Source organism: Equus przewalskii, chromosome 2 (assembly GCF_037783145.1).
Source record: "Equus przewalskii isolate Varuska chromosome 2, EquPr2, whole genome shotgun sequence".
In the NCBI taxonomy this organism is placed as follows: Eukaryota; Metazoa; Chordata; class Mammalia; order Perissodactyla; family Equidae; genus Equus; species Equus przewalskii.
The window spans coordinates 21,678,263-21,694,618 of NC_091832.1; the positions used below are offsets into that span (position 1 = coordinate 21,678,263).

Sequence of the window (16,356 nt, forward strand, 5' to 3'; positions counted from 1 at the left end):
TTTTTGGTGGGGGAGGTCAGTAATGTGGGGGCTAGACTAAAATAGGGAGAAATCTGGGAGACTAATTAGGAAGCTTTTGCACTAGTCTAGTCAAAAGGTGATAAAACCTGAATTAAGGTAGTGGTGATGGAAATGGCAGAAGAAATTAAAAGAAATTCAGAGGTAAATCAGTAGGATTTGGTGACCCTTTGTGAATGAAGGTGAGTAAGGCATCAAAGGTAAGGGTTTTGGTTTGGATGCCTGCATAGATGGTGAATGCCATTAGCTGAGATTAGGGAGACAAAAGGAACCAGTTTCAAAGAGAAGATAATTAGTTCAGTTTTGACTTTTCAATTTGGAGTGTCTTTTTTTTTTTTTGAGGAAGATTAGCCCTGAGCTAACATCTGCTGCCAATCCTCCTCTTTTTGCTGAGGGAGACTGGCCCTGAGCTAACATCTGTGCCCATCTTCCTCCACTTTATATGTGGGACGCCTACCACAGCATGGCTTGCCAAGTGGTGCCATGTCTGCACCTGGGATTCGAACCAGCGAACCCCAGGCTGCCGAAGCAGAACATGTGCACTTAACTGCCGCGCCACTGGGCCGGTCCCTGAATTTGGAGTGTCTTATGGGTTACATAGGGAGATATTCCATCAGGTAGTAGCAAGTACAGGCTGGAACTTGGGGTGAAACAAAAAGCCAGAGATGGGGAGTCACTGCACACATGGAGGAGTCAAAGCCAGGAGGATGAATGTGTCACACTGGGAGAGTGTCAAGAGGGTTGAGACAGCTCTGGAGAACACCAATATTTAAGGAGGAGGCAACAAAAGAAGAGCCAGCAAAGAAAACTAAGAAACAGCAGTGAGAGAGGTGGGAGGAGAACCGGGTGGGAGTGGCCTGCTGGAAGTTCAGGGACGAGCTGGGAGGAGGGGGCTGCCGAAGGATTCAGATGCTACAGGGACGACGGAGTGTGGCGTGGATGCAAAACAGGCCTTGGGTTTGTGAGTAGGTCACCAGAGCTATAGTGGGAGCATTTAATTACATGTTGGGGGCAGAGCCCAAATTCATTTCGTGGTTTCAGGTTAAAAAGATGGTAAGTATAACACCTCTTTGAAGAAGTTGGTGCCAGAAATAATATGGGATGTAAGACTGAGAGAAGACCTTTTAAAAATAGGACATACTTGAGCATTTTTATAGACTGAGGGAAGGTGCAGAGGAAAAGTAGATGGTGGAGATTGGGGTGGTGAGTTATAAATGGAGGTGGGTCTGGGGGACGGGCTGTGGGTAGAGCTAGGAACACCGCATTCTCTGGAGATAGGAGGAAAGGAGGGAATATGTGATATTATAGGTGAATTTAAAGGTAGAGAGGATGCGATTTGAGAGCATGGATACCAATGTCCTGCATTTCGTCTCTGAAACGGGAGGCAGGGCCGTCTGCTTCGAGGAGGTGGGAATGAGGTGGGCAGCCTGAGGAAAGTGTTACGGTTGGGAACGGCAGCTCCAGGAAAGGTTGCTGGCTTTGAGCAATATTAGGGTCTCAGCCAGGGTTAGGGACATGAAGTGAGAACAGTGGCTCGCAACTCTAGCTCCAAGATAGAATCACCTGGAGCTTTTACAGACATACCATCACCTGAGCCCCACCCCCAGAGATTATGATTCAGTTGGACTGCGTGAGTCCTGGGCACCTAAAATCTAAAAGCTCTCCAGGCGAATCTAATATGCAGTCACGGTTCACAGGGGCAGAGACGTTTGAGGATTAGGGCTTTGTTGTAAAGCTCTGCTCAGCAGCCTGTGAGTGGGAACAGGGAAAGTGGCTGCTTGGATGGATGCAAGCTGGTGGGAACTGGTGGGGTGGAAGCAGTGGGAAGACATCCGGGAGAGTGCGGGTCAGAGCTTTGCGGAAGGGTTTGTGTGCAGACTTGCTCTCCCTGCGTTTGGGGCACGAGGAATAGAGAAGCATCACAAAGACTCTGGGTTTCCGGCTTGGACTGGATTGGCTTAGTTGAGGAATTCAGGCGGAGGATATGATTAGAGGGAGATAGTATATTACAGTGGGAAATAGCATAGGCCTGAAGCCGACAGACCTGGCTTCTGAGCCCTGCTCCATTAGTGTCAGCTCTGTGACAGCGGGCGTGTTACTTCACCTCTCTGAACCTGTTTTGTCACTTGTGAAAATGCTCTGACCTGTTTATAGGATTATGGTTGAGGATCGAATAAGATAATGTTTGTATAACACATGGTGAGTGCTCAATTAAGGGTTATCATTTTAGGTTTATTTTGAGACATGTTGGATTTGAGGTGCCTGTGGAAGGTCTGGGGTAGATATTCTAGCAAGCACTTGCGATGTAGATTTGCTCACTCAGACAGACGTGGGTAGAGGTGATACATAGGTTTGAGTGTTATTGGTATACAGACAGAAATTGAAACTAAATCATGGAGTAGGTGACTAGGAGAAAATTATGGGAAATGGACCACAAAGCTTTTATGGTAAAGGTTGGTTTTTCATTCTGGAACTTAGAATGCTAGCCTCATTGTTAGCCTCACTGTGCAGCAAGATTTTAGAAAGTCTTTCATGACAGTGCTTACCAAACTTTTATGTCATGCCACACAAAGAAAATGATGTTTATGTGGCACTTTGGGATAAAGGCTACTTATACTGGAAGCAACTTGTCTGTGGTCTCCAGGTCCCACCTAGCCCCACTGTGTGCTGAGGGGATCAATATCTTGGGCACACCTCTAAAGCCAGTGTGACCCGCTTATTGGGAAGGTTTGGTTTGTGAGACTAACATGGAGCTCAAGAAGCAGGCTACCAAAAATGGAGGCCAAGCACAGAGAACAGATTCCGTGCCAGCCAGATGTGAGTTCAGACATGGTCTGCCTTGAACAGAAATTGACAGAAAGCAAAAAGATTCTGGACAGGGAGTAACAGAATCTTGCACCAGCCACACGATTGTGTAGGGTCTTTCTTGTCGCTGTCATAGTAATGATCATTTGGAGTATATTTTGACCTATGGATAATGCTTTGATCCTGTCCAACAGTTTACATTTTACAAAGCCTTGTGGTTTGTCTTACAAGTAACCCAGGCCCAAACCCAACGGCACCACCGTCTTAGTTGTTAAAAGGCTGACAACAGCGATGTAGCCATCACCAAACCCGCATTTTCCTGACCTCCAGTTACCTGTTTGGAATGGGTCCTCCTGTTAGCTGGAGCAGCTCACTGCAGTTTTGAAAGCACAGGCTTTGGAGTTAGACGCATCAGGGTTAGGATCCAGCTCTGCCATAATTAACTGTGTGACCTTGGGCAAGTTACTTAACCCTCTGAGCCCCAGTGTTGTCCTCCATAAAATGGAGATGACACTGATAATGCCTTTCTCGCTGGTGTGCTGCAGGGGAATGCATGTGACACCTAGCACAGGGTCTGGCACAAACAGAAGGAACTTAGTAAATGGTAGCTGCTGCTATTGTCGTTGACAGCTTCAGCTCATTCATACTGTGGCATGTCTCTGCAGCACCAAGATGGTGTTTTTTGTTCAAAATGAGCCTCCCCACCAGATCTTCAAAGGCCGTGAGGTGGCAGCGATGCTCAAGAGTAAGCTGCGGAAGCAAAAGACAGACTTTCTGATATTCGGAGCCCTGGAAATCAGTACCGTCAGTGAGTAGTTCTGGGAGGTTGGGAATAAGAGCCTAGCCAGTGCCCACAGCTCACGGGTCAGTCCCCGCTGTCCCCAGGCTTCATTTCCTGTTCTCCAGGAACATGGAGATAATCACTTTCCTCCACTAACATTATCCCCTGAAAGAGTTGAGGGGTTCTTAACCTGGGGTCCATGGGCCCCTGAGATAGTGTTCAGAGGGACTGTGAGTTTGAATGGGAAAAAATTGTATCTTTATTTTCACTAACTTCTAACTGAAATTCAGTATTTCCATCAATTATGAAGGTAGGCAACAAACTAGAGTAGTCTTAACAGAGCCTGTGACTTTGAGGCAATAGAAATCACAGATAACTTCATATCCCCCACATGATGAAATACTGTTCTTACTCATCACTACTTCAAAATTACAAGTTGTTAGACCCACTTTTAGAACTTGTTACTTAATGTTTTAATAAAGATACACATGTTATTACTTTTAAATTTTATATTTTTAAGTATTTCAAAAATGTTCAATATAATTGCTTTCCTTTGTACTACTATGTATTTTATTTTTGCAATTAAATTATTCAGAGAAGGGAATCTAGGGGACATGAAAGATTAAGAACTGCTAACAGAGAGAAACAAGTAAGAACAGCCTAGAACCGTCTTTCGGTGGCCTTTCTGACTGCTCCAGGTTGATCTGACCATGACGACGATTACGGGCAACAAGCCCAAGCTGTAAAAGCTCTTGGGGCAGGTGTCCGGGGAATTTCCCGGCAGGCATAGAGCAAGGGGTGCTTCTGTCTTCACGGCACCGGAAGCTGGTTATCCCCCTGGCTCTGACTCTTGTTGACTCTTTCCCCTTTCCTGCTGCTTTCAGCATGCCAGTTGAACTGTTCTGACCATGGCCACTGTGACTCATTCACCAAACGCTGTATCTGTGACCCTTTTTGGATGGAGAATTTCATCAAGGTGCAGCTGAGGGATGGAGACAGCAACTGTGGTGAGTTTTCTGCTTGGCGCTGTGCCAGCTGGTTTGGCGCAGATTGTGGTTCTGAGTTGAGTGGGTGGGTGTTGGTGTTTCCGAGGCAGATGAGCAAGTGAGAAGAAGAACTTTGTGTATTTTCTGTTCGCAGAGGACTTTTCCTTCCTTCCTCCACACTTGCTCAAGGTTAGAGGAAAGCTCTGAGGCAGGCAGGCATCTAAGAAGGACCAAGCTTAGATCAGACCAACTGCGACCTGCAGCTAACTCAGCCCAGCTGCAAGGCCTCGTGTATGGTAGAGTGCCTGCTGCTAGAGCCGAATGGAAGCCTTCAGGCTCCTTTCCCCCTCCCTCTGTTCCAGCTCCTCACAGCCTGCCCACTGCCCCAGGGTCTCAGAGCAGGGACTGGAAAGCAGGTCAATTCAAAAGGTTTAAAGCTTTGGCTGCCTTCAACTTCATGGTCTCACCTTCCCTGGGGAGCCCTGGGGACATTCTTGTCTACAGAGTGAAGCCCCCTCCTGCCCAAGGTGGGAGCAGCCTAGACCTCCCTTCTAGCCTCTCTCTTCCTCACCATTTTGTTTTTCTTGGCAGAGTGGAGTGTGTTATATGTCATCATTGCCTCCTTTGTCATTGTTGTTGCCTTGGGACTCCTGTCCTGGACTGTGATCTGTTGTTGCAAGAGGTAAGATGGATTCTCCTTGGAAATTCATTTGGGCTTCTAGTCATGTATTCATTCATCCGAGAGGTACCTGGCACTTTGCATAGGGAAGGTGCTGAGCTCTGGGTATTCACCCTACCTGTCACTGTTTTAGTTGTTTGGCCCACCCAAGTCATGTGCAGAAAGGCTTTCCTCACCCTCTGACACTCCTGAGGTCAGGAGCACACTCCTTCAGCCAAGTGGCTGTCTGCAGTAATTTGCAACTTGGAAAACATGGCAGGGGTTGGGGGGGAAGTAGGAGGGCCTGGGGTGTGGGCCTGGATCACATCTCTACGATGTGTGTCCTTTCATACTCCATACCTCAGCCTCACCACCTTAACACACGAGTTCTTAATTTTTCTGCTGTCCTTTCTAGTTGGGATTCACGTGTATACGTGTTTTCACATAATTCTAGACTTAGCTTAGTCAAGATTAAGTATTCTGGGTTTTTTCATTTGAGTCTTCCTATCTAGTCTTATAATATTTAATAGTGTTTATGTTCTTCATTAATAATAAGTATGATTTCCGTGTTTACTGAGTACCAAACACCATGATAACATTTTATAGTTAATATCTGTTTAATGTACATAAGAACCTTTTCTCATCTTACGGATGAGGAAACAGGCTCAGGAACATGACACACCTCTCCCTAGACACACAGGGAATGAGTGGCAGAGCTCAGGTTCAACCTACAATATAAGCACACATAAAACTTAGAAAATCGAAAGAATTTTTAAAAATTCCCACCAGCCTAAGACAACCACCATTGATAACTTTGTTGGTTTGTTGCTTTCCTCCACCCCACACCCCTCAAGCGTGGGGTTTTTGTTTTCTTTACATTTTTAACCAATCATTGCCAGTATGGAGTGGTGAGTCCATGCTAAGATGGCCGTATTTCCCTTGCCTTTTCCCAGAATTGGTGAGGAAGATTTGAAGAACAGATCACAGTTGCACCTTCCCCACCTGCGAAGCCAGGAGAAACAGCCCTCCCATTAAACCGCTTCCCCCAGGATGGGGCCCTGCGTGCAGTCTGGCTGTGGTGGGCTGTCTGAGCTCACGCAGAACCTCTTTCCTCAGCAGTGGTGGGATTGTGTTTTTCAGGCAAAAAGGAAAACCCAAGAGGAAAAGCAAGTACAAGATCCTGGATGCCACAGATCAGGAAAGTCTGGAGCTGAAGCCAACCTCCCGAGCAGGTAGTGGGGCTGGGAGCTGGGGCTGTCTAGACTTGTGCACTCTCCCTGTGAAGAGCCTCCATTGCTAGGCCCCTCCCGAAGGCGTCGCTAACAGCTGTTTGTGCCGGCACAGCATTTTGTCCCCTGCCTGGTGAAGGCTGAGGGTCAACCCCGCCCTGCTCTAGCCAGGCTCTGGCTCCAGGGCCCCTTCTCAGCGCCCCTCACTTTGCACAGGGGCTCAGGCTCTTGCTTTCCTTTGCCTGCTGTTCCCCTCAGGATTCCTGCCTCGAGTTCAGCTTTTCAAGCTGCGCCCTGTAGTCAGGCTCAGAGACCTTGGTCTCTTGGGCATGAGCCGTCTGTCCTTTCTGGGCAGACAGCAAGGGGAGGCAGCAGTGAGATCAAAGCCAGTGTCTGCCAGCGACCTCCTTTTCGGCCCCTTCCTCTCCCCTCTTCCTCTCTGGTGTTGGGCAGGTAGGTCCACAGGCTCCATCGTTGTCTTAGAGCAGGCGGGAGGCCAGCTTCCCTGCTGCCTCCGGGTGCATTGGGCGCATCTGACTGGCGCCTCCCACCGAAGAACTTCCAACCGCAGGAGCACTGAGCTGGCTTCCAGTGATGGGCTGGGAGGGGTCGGGCGGCTAGAGCCTCCTTCCTTGGTTGGCCTCGGTCACGGGTGAGGTTCCCATTCATCATGGACGCCCCCCCAGGACAGGCACTGTCCGTTTATGGGAGCTGGACTCCATGTAGAGCTATTCCTAAACACTCTGCAAGCAGAACTATTTTTATTCAAAGTATTTATTCAACATCTCTCACACTCAAAGCTTTGTATTAGGAGAGGCTGTAGGGGAATATAAGAGTTCTAAGACTCAGGCTCTGCCCTCAGAATTTCCGGCTAGTGAAGGAAAAAAGACACATCAGAAGAAAGCGAATGCTCACAGGCTGTCTGGGCTCTGTACCCAAGCAGCTCGGTTAGAGAGCACTGTGGGGTGGATGTGGAGGCGGTGGGCTTGTCCACTGGAGAAGTACAGGCAGTGCGTCCCACACGGAAGTAGGAGAATGAAGGCCTGGAGGTGAGAACGTGCACGACCCACGCTCCGCACCACAGCCCAGCTCGTCTTTGTGTTACTCTGACAGGGATTTTCCAGCCCTTGAAATCCTTCGGTGACCTAACTTTTGGTCTGGTAGACTTGGCCTTGGTGAGCTTCCGTCCGTGTGCTTTCCTGAGATCTTCCTCCTTGCTGATCTCACAAACAAATACTGCTGGTTCATATCTCTGTCCAGAAAGCTCTTTCTCATCCCTTCCTTAGCCTGCTAGTTAACGTCGTGCTCATCCTTCCCCCACATGCCTGCATTTCTCTCACTGTATTCTCTTAGTTCTGTGTTTGTTCCCTTACCAGTTGGTGGAACCCTTGAGGGCAGGGACTGTATCTTATTCTTTGGTGAATATGGATTGAGAGCACTGTGTGCTGGGTATGGTTATATTATGTTGAACAAAACAAACACACTCTGCTCTTGTTTGGCTTCTATCAGACAGACATTAAACGAACAAAATCATAAATATACAAACTGTGATAATGAAAGTTCTTTATGAAGAGTAGCACTTAAGCTGAGACCCAAGGGGTGAGTAGGGGTTAGCCGTGTAAAGACTCTGGGAAATAGCATTCCAGGCAAAGGAGCAAAGTTGGAGAAGGCCCAGCTGCTGGAAGGAGCAGAGGGCACTTGAGGAAGCAGAAGAAGGCGGCATGCTGGATGTGGTGAGCCCAGGGCGAGAGGCACGAGGCTGGACAGGGAGCAGGGATCTTGCTGTGGGTTCCTTCTAAGAGCAGTGGGCAACCATGGATAGTTTGTTAAGTGGGTGAATGGTCTCATTTGATTTACATTTTATAGACACAACTGTGGCTGCCGCGTGAAGGACTTGGAGAGGGTCAGGAGTGGGTGAGAGGAGATTCCATAGAATGTCCTTCTGGTGGGGAGATGATGAGATCACGAGAGGCACAGACTCCAGATGCACTGTGGGGGAGTCTTGATGAGGTTCGTGGAATGTCGGCCGAGAGGTGTGAGAGAAAAGGACAAGTAAAGGCTGGTCGCCAGGCCTCTACTCTAAATTTCTCTGGGTTGGGTCGCGTTAGTCCCTGAGATGGGAAAGATCGGAGAAGAAATGTTGGAGAAGATCACGTGTTTGGTTTCGGACAGTTTGATGAGGACTAACCTGTGGAAAGTCTTGAACATCGGCCTAAGGAGTTAAGCGTTTATCCTGATGGTGATAAGAGTGACATCTTTAAAGTGCTGGCTTAGGAAAATTATTCTAGTGACAACATTGAATCTACTGTAGGGGATAGATTACAGGTGGAGGCCAGCAAGGAGATTTTTGCGACAGTCCAAGGAGGGGGTGCTGGTGGCTCAAACAGTGTGGTGTCAGTGGGATGGAGGGACAGGAAAGGTCTCTCCAGCCTGAGAGACAGAGAGTGATAGCAGTATTGACAGAAGTAGGACACCTGGTGCAGTGACATTTGGGTAAGGGAAAATGAGTTAAATTGAACTCAGCAGAACAGTGAAGACTGGAGGTGCTAATGTAGGGGTCAGCCGTATGCTGCTGAGGATGAGCACCACAGAAGTGGATCACGTCCCTTCTGGGGAGAATGTCGAGGGACAAAGGAGAGTCCAGGGCTGAGGAGCCCAAGAAGACTGACAGCGAGGGGGAGGGGCATCATTAGGGAGTGGTCAGAAGAGGAAAAGAATAAGAACTGACAACGATGACAAGGACACAGGAGAAGTTTCTGGTCACCTGAAGAGCTAGGGTAGAATGGTGAATGACAGCAGAAGTGACAGTGCAGGTTATTTAGGAAGGAAGCAGGCAGAGAGGAAATGGAGGCCCTAAATACTTAAAAGTCCTTTTAGAAGTTGAGCAGTGAAAAGTGGAGGAGAAGCAGGACCGGGTTGGAGGCCGAGGGCTTTCTCGGATGGGGTTTTGGGCAGAGATGCAGAAGATGGAGGTGAGGTTCCTGAGGAGGAGGGTGGGAGTAGGGGAGAAAGGAGAGAGTGGGGGATAAATGGAGTTACGATACCCACTCTGAGGCAGGAGGGAGGGAAAAGCTGGGTTGAAGGGACAAAATGGGAAGGGAGCCTGATTGCAGGAGGGCGGACTCTAGTGGAAGGGGAGGTGGCAGGGGAGAGCCACAGGGTGGCCCATTGCATCCAGGTAACCAAGATGAGACTAGATGAGGGTCAGCAGGCCCTTCTCTTGCGGGCGGTGTCTGGGAGGGGCGAGAGTCCGCTTGGATTTGGTGTGGTTCTGACCAGGCCGCAAGCACCAGCTCTTCTTCTGGGCTCTGTGGATTAGCGGGTACAGCCCAGAGTAGAGGCCCTAGAAGGATGAGAAGAGTGGGACTCAAGACCGCATTGTATAAGGTGTGGAACTGCAGGTCAGCTTGAAGAAGAGTAGATGTAGTGGGCCGTGTTGCAGAGAAAGCCAGTGTCTGGGGAGGTGAGCCGAAACGGACGCTGTTTGCTGGAAGCCAGGTTAAGCTCGGAGAGGAGTAACTGGACCTGGAGCAGTCCCACGTGGGTGGGCGTGGGGCTCTCGGCCCGAGGCGTGTGGGGACGCCCGCCCTCCGGGGCTGTGGTTTATATTCAGCAGCTGTGGTTTGGGGTTTTGTTTTGTTTTGTTTAGCTATTCTATTGATTGTTTCAAAACTTTCTATTGAAGTATATTTGGTTGAACCATATGAAATTACTGATATTTGACTGTTTTGACCTATAAAATGGCAGTGTGTTATGGTTCAACCTTATGTGTACAGAAAACCATAAGCACAGCTTGATGGGTTGTTACAAGTGAACATGGCCATGTAGTCAGCCCCCAGAAGCACCCCCTTTGGTGCCTCTTTCCAGTCACTGCCTCCCCCGCAATTTACTTCTCGTGCCTTGGAGTGGTTTATATAAGTGGAATCACTGTGTTTGGCTCCTTTCGCTCAGCATTACGTTTTTAAGATTTGTCCATGCTGTTAGGCATACCAATAGCTTGTTCATTTGTAATGCTGTATAATTTCCACATTTGAATATGTGTATTTGTCAGATACACTGTTGATGGGCAATTGAGTTCTTCCATTTTCGGCTCTTCTGAGGAGTGCTGCTGTAAACGTTCTTGCCCACGTCTTTAGGTGGACATATGTGTGGGTTTCTGTTAGGTGTAGACCTAGGAATGGAGTTGCTGAGTCATTGGAGATGTTTGTGTTCAGCTCCATTGATATTACCACCCTCCCAGCTTGCAGTGTTTAGTGGGTGAAATCCACTCAGTTCTTCAAGCAGAGCAGGAACCAGTGGTTAGAGGGCCCTGGGTGAGTGCTATGTACCGTGGAGCCTGCAGCGTATCTCCCCTTGGTCTCCTGTCCTCTGCGGCTATGACACAGAGGGGGCTGGGGAACAATGGAAGCTGCGAGGGGGCCCTGGGAGGAGAAAGCCCCCAAAGGACACAGGGAAGCAGGAGGTGAGTATTTCATCCACAGAGGTAAAACAGGGATTTTGAGACCCTTGACCGTCCCCTGGACTTGATTCTTATGTTGACCGCTGTCCTCCATCACATGGGAGAAGCCCAGCAAGCTGGTGTTCTTCTCTGGCCCTGCTGCCCTGCCATCCCGAGGATCAGTGGGAGGCCATGGCTGTCTGCAGTTATGTCCCAGAACTGTACCCTGAGATGGACAGGCTGGCTAAGCTCCTTGCCTGAGCCCCAGAGCACACTGCACAGCTGGGCCAGCACATGGGCAAGGTCTGCAGGGGTGTGGTCCCCAAGTGACAGATGCAGTCAGAGTCTGGATGCCCCAACATTCACAGCCTGAAGTCATAGCTGGCCGGGAAGGAGCAGAATGGCTGAGAATCATCTCAGGACACTCTTTCAGTGTCTTGGGGATCTGGGTGGGCAGGGGGAGAGGGAGCGATGGCTGGATGATGAGGGTTCAAACACACCTCGCCTCACTGGCCACCTTTTTAAGAAAAGGGGTAAGTTCGCTGCTGGGGGTGGGCAGTGCCAGGGCCCAGAGCACTGCCAAGCTGGGTTCTCTCCATTGGCATTCCCACCTCCAGTCCTGCGTCCTCAGCCTGTCTTCTGCTTTCTCTGGAGTGGTACTGGTACCAGCCAGAGGGAAGCCAGCTTGCTGTTGGATGGATCTGCCCTAAAGCTATTAGCAGACAACATTTTATGGTGTGGCCCCTTTACAGCCATGGGCCTTGCAGAATCTCAGGCATCCTTTCTGACCTCAGGTGCTTCTTATGGGGCGTTTTTTGTGTGTTCTGATGAGCTGATGGCTTGGGACTGTCTCTGAGTCCCCATTTCAGTCAGGTTCTCCCAGCCCGAGAGACCTCTCTGAGTAGTGTGCCTGCTCTCCCATCTCCAGCACCTGCTCAGTGAAGCCAGAGCAACTAAACGCCAGAGGGCCCACCGAGCAAACATCTGTGTGGAGTGAAGTTGGTCCTCAGTGTCGGGAACCCTGGCCAGCACTTCACGTGCGTGCTGAGCCAGGGTACGGTGACAAGCTCCTTCTCTAGAGCCTGAGTCCTTGTTTGCTGTGCTTTCCTGCCTCCCGTAGAACTCCACCCTGTTCATCAAGGAAGCTGACAAAACAGTCCACATTTAAAAAGGGAAAGAAAAGAGAATGTCATTGGGTGGCACTAACCAAAGTTAATAGATCCTGGCGATAAAGACTCAGCATTGGACCCAGGTCTGTGGGTCTCCAGGCTGCTCTTTCTGGGACTTCCCTTATGGGACTGTGCCGGCAGCCAGGACTGGGAGAAGGGCTTGGGGGTCTCCTTCCCATCTGCCCCTCCCAGCCCAGAGAGGGGACCATGACTTTCCCCGTCCTTCTCTTCCGGCTGGGGGAGGGTACAGGCTGTGGCTCAAGCCAAGGAAGCTTCATGCTTCTGATGCTGGGCTCCTTGTCTCCCTTCCAGGCGGTAAACAGAAAGGCCCGATGCTGAGCAGCAGCCTGATGCACTCCGAGTCGGAGCTGGACAGCGACGACGCCATCTTCACGTGGCCAGACCGAGAGAAGGGCAAACTCCTGCATGGCCAGAATGGCTCCGTGCCCAACGGGCAGACCTCACTGAAGGCCAGGAGCCCACGGGAGGAGATCTTGTAGCCACCTGGTCTGGCTGTCTCAGGGTAGGGGTTGGCAGTGCCGGGGTCCAGAGCATTGCCAGGCTGGTTCTCATACCTCCCATGTCTGTGGGCAGCTGTTCTCCCAGCGTCTGCTGGTCACTCCACCCTACCACCCCCAACCAGAGCAGAGCTGCTGGTACTTGAATCTAGAGACATTCTCCGGGAACCCCTGAACGAAGCTGTGAACAAAGAGGTTTCCTCTTTAAACCTGTCTGATAGGCCCCCCAAAACAGCCTCACCTCAGGGCCTCCTTTTTGCAAACCCCTCCCTGGCTCCGACAGCGGACACAGCCAGCTCCTGGCCTCCTCCCCAGCTCCCTGTTGGCCGTGTTGCTGCTCCCAGGGCACCTGCACAGCGAGGCCCAGCTGGGCCCCCCACACCTGGGTACAGAACCAAGCACTGCCAGCCTCCTGCTCCCAGAGCACGCTCTGTTCTCTTCTTTGGGATGGGGTGTGCCCTCTCGCTGGGTCCAGAGGAAGGGGCGCTCCCTCCCCTCAGCAGTGATGCCAGGCTGGTAGGGCAGAAATGGTGTCTGGCCCAAGACTGGGGAGGACTGGCTGTTTCAGGAGTGGAGAGGGGCCCTTCTGGCTGCTGGACTGTTATGTTAGGGCAGCTAGGCTGGACGGACTGCCTCCCCTCCACCTCCTGACCAGCCCTGACTACTTCAGGGCTCAAGCCACTGCTCCCTGTGCCCCGAGGAGACAGCTGCAAACAGACTGGAATATTGTGGCCCGAGAGCGCATGTGTGCAACTGCCCCCCTATGGTCTCCTCTATGTCCGTCTGTCCGTGTGTCTTCTCTCTGTGCCCCTTGCATGTATGTGTGTGTTAGAGTGCGTGTGTGTGCACCAGCTCCTCACAGGGCTCTCAGCTACTCACAAGGCAACCTTCACCTGGAAAGACTTTCAGCTCCTTGGAACAGAGACTTCCTGAATCCCTCTGGCCCCGTCACTGGTCCCTCAGCTGTGGTATCTGGGTGTTGAGGAATGGGAGCTTTGGGGGAGTGACTTTTTAAAAAGAAACACAGTTTATACTGCTGCACTACTGTCTGTTGTGAGGTGATTAAACATGCTATTTAATTGTACACGTGCCTGCTGGGTGTGCTGCTTTGTGCTACATCGCTGACCTCTACCACGGCTCCAGCCACCTGTGCGTCCCTGTGACATCATGGCCCCTGACAGGGAAGTCGTGGGCCTGGCCTCAGCGTGTGGCCGATGGCGCTGGGATTCTGTCCTGGCCACTGCCTGCCTGCCGGTAGGGGACTGCGTGCCTCCTGGACCCCTGGCTCCTGGGGAGGGGAGCTTTCTGTGCTTTCTTCCATATGTTTGTTAACACAAAAATGATTCACACGCCCCCATCCCCACCACACACACTCCCCGTGGCCAAGCTGGGAGACACAGAGTGTCCTGATGCCCCCAGGGTGTGGCCTTTAGGATTTGGGGCCCCAGCTCTTTCCTTTTGGGTTTCCAAAGCAGAAGAGGTTGGCTCCCTGCCCCTAGATGTGTTCGCTGTGCAGTGTTCATGGCAGTGTGCTGGGTGTGTGGGCTAGAAGGAAGGCTGGACAACAGCCTTGGACTCCCAGGAAAGGAGAGGAGAGAAGAACCACGGCGCTCATACTCTGCCCAAGGCCTGTGCACAAACCCAGCTGAGGGTGGGCGGTATTGGCTCTGTTTTTACAGATACAGAAACCGAGGCATAGCGAGCACTCAGTCCGCACAGGTCATAAGTGACGGAATTAGAACTCAGGCCCAGCAGAGCTTGTGCTTGGCCTGGATCTAAATCACCTGGAAGGTTTGTTAAAACAGACTGCTGGGCCCCCATCGCTGAGTTTCTGAGTAGATCTGGGGTGGAACATGAGAATTTGCCTTTCTAACAAGTTCCCAGGAGATGCGATACTGTTGGCCCAGGGACCACACTTTGAGAACCGCTGGTCTAGAAGTACGTATTCAGCGCACATGAATACCAGGCAACAGCTGTCCCCTCCTGAACAAGGAAGTTCAGAGAAGTGAGAGCTTGAAGCTTCCAGGGGCTGCGCTGCAGGCTACAGGCTCGGGTTTCCCCAGTTATGCAGGCCCGACAGCACAGGAGTGGACGGGTGGGCAGGTGATCCGGACTTGGCCAGGCTGGTGTGTGGGAATAGCTTTCAATGATTCAGGAAGCAGCTACAGGACTTGATAACTTGCTGGCTTTCTAGATTTTTCCTGTTTCCTTTGAGCCTTATTTCCACATTTTATTTATCTCAGCCACAGCTCATTGAAGGGTATAGTTTTATCTCAGTTTCAGAGATGAATAAAATAATTTTTCATCCCCTGCTTCTCCCACCAAAAAAGGCACAAATTTCAGCAACCAGTGCTTTCCTGGCTTGGAGTCTGGCATTAAGAAGCCTGCCATGTCCCTACCCTTCCTTGCCTGACTTGTGAGTGGCAGAAATCCCTGGACTTGCTAAGGGAGTGCTAGGCTACCTCCAGATCAACCCCTGTCACCCCAAAGGAACCCTTCTGAAATAATACTGAATTTCAGGAGCCTGGGAACCCCTGTCTTGACCAAACTTAGCTTGACCAAACACTCCTCTACCTTTACCTAAGGCTTCTCAGTCTCTTCTCTAGAAAGGCAAGAAGGCCAATAGAGGGCATCCTTGCATTTCTCAAACCCCACGGGTACTGTGCACCTAGAGAGAACTCAGTCACCAGGAAGCAACACTCAAAGAAAACCCCTAAGACTGGAAGGCTGCAGCGTTGGCCTTCCTGTTTGGGGAGGGACTCTGATCTTTGTTCTTCCAGCTTCCCTTTGGCCTGAGAGGTGGAAGGGGCGGAAGAGGCGCTCACACACACTGAGAGTTGTTCTCCGGAAACAGGTGTGGAAAGAAGGTGTGTGGAATCAGGAGCCATCAGCCCCGGAAAGGAGGGTTTGAAGAGCATGGATCAGGCCCTTGACTCCTTCGTGGTTGTGTTGACTGCTTTAGGAGCCCTATATATTCTCTGGTCAAGCCTGAGCCACTGTTATAACCCTTCCCACCCCACTAACCCCCAGTTTGTGGGTGGTGCTGGTAGTGGCTACCTAATAGCAAAGATTTCCAGCATCGCGGCTGTCCACTCTCGTGCGTCCCTATAAAGGGCCCAGAGGGGTGTGCACCTCTCTGTCCAAGTGCTGCCGAAATAGGGAAAGCTCCCTCCCTCCCACCTGGGGGGACTCTCTGAGTTGCTCAGGTTTGACATTGGAGGGTATTGATCAGGCTTTTTTGGTCACAAGGGAAAAACTAAAGTTACCACTCATGGGAAGGACAGGCCTTGCCAGCTTTCTAGCCAATTCTCAGTGCAGATACAGAACTCTGCCCAGCAAGATATCTCTGCGCCCTAGTCTAACCTTCCCGGCTACACTTTAGATTCCCCTCCCTCCTCACTTCTGACTAATGACCACGTTCCTGTGCATTGACATCAGTCGTCCTCATGCTGGCTGCATATGAGAATCACCTGGGTAACTCTTAAAACATACTGATGCCTGGAACCCCACCCCAAAGGTTATTTTGATTTTTAAATATTAAGCTCATCTTTTATAAATTCCTCAGATAATCTGTGCAGCCATACCGTGCCATGACAAGGGGCAAAACCAGCCCTTAGCAGCTGGGCTCCACAAGACTTGCAAACGAGTTAGGACTGAGTAGACAAAGACGGAAAGTACCCAGACATCCAACACCTGTTAATCACCTCGATCAGCCCTTCACCAACCAGAGTCCTTTCCCAGGACACACGGCTCA

The 16,356-nt window shown here is 50.7% G+C and overlaps 1 protein-coding gene across 10 annotated transcripts in view; it reads left to right on the plus strand.

Moving 5' to 3' along the window:
* KIAA0319L (KIAA0319 like) overlaps window positions 1-13,686 on the plus strand; it is a 90,343-nt gene extending 76,657 nt beyond the window's left edge. For all 10 annotated transcript variants that reach the window (XM_008533354.2, XM_070610348.1, XM_008533357.2 and 7 more), the window contains 5 exons: window positions 3,489-3,631; window positions 4,489-4,611; window positions 5,182-5,272; window positions 6,389-6,480; window positions 12,397-13,686. In XM_008533354.2, the coding sequence (XP_008531576.2) occupies window positions 3,489-3,631; window positions 4,489-4,611; window positions 5,182-5,272; window positions 6,389-6,480; window positions 12,397-12,584 (637 nt within the window). In that variant the 3' untranslated portion in view covers window positions 12,585-13,686. The remainder of the gene's footprint in view (window positions 1-3,488; window positions 3,632-4,488; window positions 4,612-5,181; window positions 5,273-6,388; window positions 6,481-12,396) is intronic.
* Window positions 13,687-16,356: the final 2,670 nt, after the last annotated feature.